Source organism: Anomalospiza imberbis, chromosome 4, assembly GCF_031753505.1.
Source record: "Anomalospiza imberbis isolate Cuckoo-Finch-1a 21T00152 chromosome 4, ASM3175350v1, whole genome shotgun sequence".
Classification (NCBI taxonomy): domain Eukaryota; kingdom Metazoa; phylum Chordata; class Aves; order Passeriformes; family Viduidae; genus Anomalospiza; species Anomalospiza imberbis.
In genome coordinates, this window is record NC_089684.1 from 23,236,337 (window position 1) to 23,242,790 (window position 6,454).

At 49.2% G+C, this 6,454-nt stretch overlaps 1 protein-coding gene across 1 annotated transcript; it reads left to right on the forward strand.

Annotated features, from left to right (window-relative positions):
- Positions 1–3,655: 3,655 nt before the first annotated feature.
- On the forward strand, positions 3,656–5,884 carry H2AZ1 (H2A.Z variant histone 1). Its single transcript, XM_068187509.1, has 5 exons — positions 3,656–3,830; positions 4,179–4,256; positions 4,645–4,758; positions 5,207–5,336; positions 5,487–5,884. Exons 1-5 carry the CDS (start codon positions 3,828–3,830, stop codon positions 5,546–5,548), a joined length of 387 nt encoding a protein of 128 aa, XP_068043610.1. The 5' UTR covers positions 3,656–3,827; the 3' UTR covers positions 5,549–5,884.
- Positions 5,885–6,454: the final 570 nt, after the last annotated feature.

A 6,454-nucleotide genomic window follows, 5' to 3' on the forward strand; every position in this document is an offset into this window, starting at 1 on the left:
TTTAGAGATAATAGATTAATAGCTATTCCTGTTAAGCTGAACAATTGAATCCATTCATCACTACAAACAATACAGCAGTGCAGGCACAGAGGGTGGGATTTTCCTGAACCCAAATACAGCAGCCAGCAGGGAGACCCAGCTGAGCAGAACCCTGTTATTTGATAGAGATTCTGGAAAGGGGCACAAGGGAAGCCCTCTGCAAGGGGAAAGAACCCTGGCGGCAAATACAAGTCATACGGGAATTCATCTCACCACAAAAACTAGAGCCTGAATAATTTAAGTGGCATCTAAAAAAACCCCATACGAACTATATTACTCACCTCAGGGGAGTTGGTTCAAAGTTCAGCATACTAAAACCTCTGAATAAAAACTGCGTACTAAAAGCTTAACTGCTTAGCTGTCACCTAAAAAAATTAATTTCTTAAATGTTCTCTGCCTGGCTTTTGAAGTTCCACAGATACCCAGATTTGTATCCTGGGAATACCATGGCAGAGCTGAGCACCTTGACATGTATCTCCCACTTAAACTTATGCAGCATCCAGAAACTGTAAAGTTCTGAAGGCTGTGGTACAAAGAGCTTTCTGGGAATGCTTCATCAGCCCATTAAAGATGATCTCCACAACTTCTGCAGAAACTAAAATCCTGCAAAAAATGAATTCATGGAAGTCCAAATATTATCATGTTCATAGCCCAGTACTTACTGAGGGCTGAGATGTTGTACCCACTTTAGAGAATTTGTTTATATTTTTTAGGCAATTGGAAATAATAAAGAAATAATACCAAGTAGTAGGCAGAGTAGAAAAGAAAGCAACACTACACTCCAATTCTCCTAAAGCTCTGTGAACACAGGCGGGCGGCTGAAGGTCCTTCAGGTACCACTCTGTCTCCAAGGCAGAGGTAACGTTTACCCAGCAGCTCACACCGCAAGGCTGACAGCCTCTGAGCAAGGACCTGCCCCAAGCCGGCTCAGGCAGGGCACCAGCAAAGCATCCAGCTTCCCGGGGCAGGCGGGAAGTACCGCGGTCCAGGACAAGGCAGCAGCAGCCTGAATGCTGGGCCGGGTGTGATGGACTGCAGCAAAAGCAGCTCAGGCACAGCCTGCCCAGCACACACAGCACTGCAGTGCCCACACATCATCAGCAGCGAGAAGCACCAGAAAAAGTTCACAGTAAAAAAGCAGGGGCACAAGGGCTGGGTAAATGATGCAAACTTTCACCACTGTGGTCTTCAAAGGTAAGTCACTTGGGGACAGGCTTTCAGTACAAATATCATTAGGAAAATGGAGGTGGTAAGTGCTCCCTTTGGCTCCTTTTGTGCATGTGGGATTGAGGTTGAGTTATTTGTGCTCACAACTGGGTCTGAAGTTGCTTTGGGATTGTTCCTGTGTACCTAAGTTTGCTTCAATTTATCTCTTTAAATAGCAGAGAGGGGAGTTCAGGTTGTGCTCGTGAGAGCATCTTACTGGCCGGCATGAGGCGATCTGAGGCTGGTTTCATGAACTCTACCTGACACGTCCCTAACCTGATCTGTATGGTAAATATATATCCTTGCTTTAGTTTAACCTTTGGTGCTAGGCTGCCTTGCCTGGTAATCCCAGCTGTAAGGAGCTCCAAGCAGCCAAAGTGAGCCGTGTGGAAAGTTCATGCATGAAACAGGGAATGTCTGTGGCAGGGATTGTCTTCATCTGATACGAGGCCTTTTTGTTCCTCTTCCTAGCACTTCTGCGGACAGAAACCAAAGAGAAAAATTAATTTTTTTATTTCTTCCTACATCTTGAATGGTGTTCCACAGGGGTATGATGGCCTGCAACTTGGTTCTCTTTTCCTGCACAGTAAAGGGCACATGGATCCTTGATTTTGAACTCAAATAGTTTTTAAACAGCATGCTGAATGAAATCTTAAGTTCTGCAGGCTTTTGTAAAACTTTGAGGTTTGTTTTTAAACTTAAACCAACCCCCTCCTCAAAATCCTTCAAACCCTCTTATCTTTTTTTCTTGCTGAAGGAGAGTATAAACAGCTGATGCTTCAAATAGACAGAAGCACTAGACAGTTACATAAAAACAAACTGCCAGATCTCTGCACGTAGGAGTGTCTGCTCTCAATTCAGTCCTGCCTCTCTGTGAATGTGCCTGGAAGTAGGTCTCCCCACCTAGAGATGACAGCAGCTGGGACTCGGTGCCCGAACTGAAACAGGGTGTTGAAGGCATTGATGATGTGGCCTTAGGCTGTGTAGAGATTCGAGCAAAGGGTCCTTTATAGCCAGGACAACAAGTATTTGCAGTCAGACATGGGAGAAGAGCCACAAAGTTTTAAATCTTTACTACTTGTGTGAACAGCTTGAAAGACCTTTAAGTGAAGCTCTAGGGATCAGGACATATCCTCCTGTCTTAAAGCTCTGAGTACTTTGGTTGTATTAGACCTGAATAAGGGGGAAAAGTTATGGCATGGAGAGAATCCTCATGAGAACTTTATGCCCTCAGCTCTACCTCCCATTACATGTCTGGCTGTAAGAGTATTCATTGTGCTCAGGACCCTTCAATATCAAGGCAGAGGAAATACAAGCTACACCTACCAAAGTGGTGGGTTTGTGATCAGGTTGGTTAAGTGCATGACAGATTCAGCTCGTCTTCTCTCTAAAGAGCTGTTCAACCATCCTAAAGGCTAAGGTTTCTCCCTGAGCTCACTGCATGCTCACAGATGAGCAGCAAATCTCTCAGATAATACAGACTCACAGAGTTCTGGAAGAACACAGTGAATTGTTACTTTTTTGAAGCTGAAAATATAGGATTAACCAAAAACACCATCAGCTGAGCTCTGAGGTTAAATGGCAACATACTGAAAACGGCACCCTGAAAAAACAAGCGGGTTAAGTCTTCATTTTAGGGAAACACAGGCAGGGATTTGAAGTGCCCAAGGTGAGGAAATTTGCACTGCATTAATTGTTACATTTGGAACATGATGAATGATAAACTGCTTTTAACTGCAGTTTGTGAAATATCTGGTGACACAAAGGGGTCTGAGGCTGGGTGGCCCTAGATATTGGTGCATCCCCTGCTTACAACAGAGGTAAAAATAAAAATCAGTGCACGTGTGTAGTCGTTGGCACTTCTCCACCCCCGGAATCTTGAGGAGTTGATGCGAGCTTTATTCGACGCCCCTGAGCAGCCTCGTGTCCTCGCAAACGCAGTGCAATAGCTCCTCATCCTAAACCCGGCATATAATCTGCTTCAGGGTGCTCCTGATGCGCTCTGCACACAAAGCCAATTAACTCCATTGTGGAAAGAAAGCTTCGCCGGCAGTGCGGCTGCTCTGGAGAGATCTGAGTACAGAGGCGAGACTCGGAGCGGGACCTGGCGATACAGAACCCCGCGAAAATGAGAGGAGTGACTCTGGGCAGGGCCTCTCCCGCCCGTGACCCCACGGAGCCCCAACCCCAGAAGAAGCCGCCGGCGCCGAGGCGAAGGAAGCCCCCACACGGCGGGCGACACGACCGAGACGTCCCCCCCGCCATCGCCCCCGCCTCGTCTCGGCCCGTGGAGGCGGGGCCTCTCCCGCTCCCCGCGTCGCGCGGCCGGCCCCGCCCCAGCTCGCCATTGGTTGTCGCTGGGGCAGAGCGGCCGCCCCGTCCGCGGCCATTGGCTGGCGGCGAGGCCGGGGTTCCCGGATGCGGCCGCGCGGTGCGGATATAAAGGGCCGGGGGAAGGCGGGAGTGGGCGCAGTTTGAATCGCGGCGGGTCGAGAGAGGTAGGTGCTGTCGCCCGGGCTCGGTGCGTGCGGGACGCTCTCTGCTTCAGCCTTCCCCTGCGCGGCACAGCGCTCCGGTTCGCTATGGTGAGGAACCGCGGGGGCCGCTCGGGGGGCGGGCGGCAGTGGCTGGGGCCGGGGCGGCTCCGTGCTGCTGATGGTGGGGGGGGGGGGGGGGGGGGAAACGCGTGGGCTCGGTGGGGGGAGGGCGGGGGCGGCGGGGGGGTGGTCGCACGCGCACTAGCGCGCCGGGGACGGGGGAGCGGCGGCCGCGCATGCGCGCGGGGAGCGGCCTGTGCCGCGCGGTGCGGCGGGCGGCGCGCACGCGCCTCGCAGCCGCGCGGGTGGCTCCGCGCGGGGAGCGGGGGGTGGTGGAGGGGCGGCGCGCATGCGCGGTGGGGACGTCAGCGTCTGCTCTCTTCTTGGCATGGCCAGGCTGGTGGGAAAGCTGGGAAGGACTCTGGGAAGACCAAGACCAAAGCAGTGTCCCGTTCCCAACGGGCTGGATTGCAGGTGAGCAGGGGCTGAGGTGTGGGTGAGTGAAAGGCGGGCATTCCGTCTGTCGGTTTGTTTGTACAGTGTGAAACCTTCACGCTCTGCTGGCTGGCTGTTGCCTGGAATGATGTAAGGGTCGTAAAGCAGACATTAGCACACCCAGCTGCTTTTAGACCTTTGCATACCTGTGCAGGGAGGAAAGTAATTCCCTTGTGGCCATTGCTACTGTTTGTGCTGAGAATCGTGAAAGTTGCTGATGTGACTTTGGCATGCAGTGTCTTAACTGGATTCTCAAAGTTTAGAAAGCAGCCCGTGCTTCTGCCACTGGGATTCTGCTGCCCACAATGTGGTTTTGTGCAAAGCCTTTCTGTCATCACTGCCTGTTCCTACTTCTGTTATTTTCCAGTTCCCTGTTGGCCGCATCCATAGGCACCTGAAGTCTAGGACAACCAGCCATGGGCGTGTAGGAGCCACAGCTGCTGTGTATAGTGCTGCAATCCTGGAGTACCTGACAGCTGAGGTAAAATGCATGCAAGGGGAGCAAGCAAGTTGATCAGTCTCCAAAAGGCTTGGCAACCAGTGCCTGCTGTTTTTGACAGTTTGGACTGGGTTGTGAACTCTTTGTATGCTTTGAGACACTTGTAAAGTGTCTCAAAGAACAAAAGACCATGAAATGTAACTCCTCTGCATTTCATGCAAATCCTGCAGTGTTCCTTGTAGGAAAAATGCAGTGTGTGAGATAACTATTGAAATGGGCCATTACAGCTTATCTGCCGTAGAACGCTTACTCTGTCATTGGGAAAACTAAATGCAGAGCTCCAAAGGAGGAACCCCTTGAAAAGAGACATTGTTTGCTGTCTTGGTGTCACCAGCAGTGACACTGTTTTTGGAACAGAGAATTGAACAGCTAAGACTGTGCTGTTGGTCTCACTTGATTGTGTAACTGTTGAAAAATGGTTTTGTCTTAGGTCCTTGAGCTGGCGGGAAATGCATCCAAAGACTTGAAGGTGAAACGTATCACTCCCCGTCACCTGCAGCTTGCCATTAGAGGAGATGAAGAGCTGGATTCTCTGATCAAGGCAACAATTGCTGGTGGTGGTATGTCAATGCTTGCTGTTTATGGGTGCTTGGGTGGCATGAACTGTCACAGATTTGAAGTTCGTTAGTGTTGTCATTTTATTTGAAGCATGAAGTTTAGGAAAATTGTTGAAGAAAAATAGTATGGTCTTAACTGTTGTTCTTTTTTAGGTGTAATACCACATATCCACAAGTCCCTCATTGGCAAGAAAGGACAACAGAAGACTGTCTAAAGGATACCAGGATTCCTTGTTATCTCAGGACTCGAAGTACTTAATTTGTCCAGTGTTGGTGATTCCAGTGGACTGTATCTGTGAAACACAATTTTGCCTTTTTTTAACTTTGAGAAGCTAAAGCTCCCTTGAGCTTTCTAACAAACCAAATTTCTGCATTGAAGTCTTAACCATATTTAAGTGTTACCATGGCTTCAAAGAAGCTATTGTGGTTGTAGTGGGTTGTAATTGAGCTGACTGTTTTTAGATTGGTTTAAGTAAAGGAAATGTTTGGTTTTGTACAGACTTTTCATCTACTAGAGTGGAAATACTCAATAAATGTTATGTCAAGACTGATTTGTCTCTTTGTCATTGACTGGAAAATCTGGTCTCCACTGTGCAGCTCTTGAAATTGTTCCAAGAGCATGTAACTGACAGCCCTCCCTGCTGGGCTTGGGGCATCTTGAAATTCAGCCTAAGAATACTGCAGTCAGTAAATACCATGTAGTGAAAGGGCACAGGGCTTTGTCCTGTGAACTTACACTCTTCCTAACTGAACTTGCTGTGTGGTGTGCTGAAGTTGTCTTTAGTAGGGGCACATAAAAGGCTGATGTTTTTTAAGGCCAATTTTACTCAGTGTCAGCCTTCATAGAGGGAGAGGGTCTGTCATGGAGGAGGGTAAGAATAAGCTGCAGGGATGTTTAAACTCCATGCTTCACATAATTTCATGTTAGGGCCTGGCATCTCTTACTGTTCCAGCTTGCAGAGGCTTTGGCCAGACATCCATGAAAGCAGGGCTTGTACTGCAGCAGCCTTTAAATTGTGCCATGCAGTAGAATCCTCAGTAGTGGATTACAAGGGAGTCTGGGCACACCTTCAGCTGTCCTCCACACTGCTAGTTCATTTCGTATGGCAAAGCCCTGCACG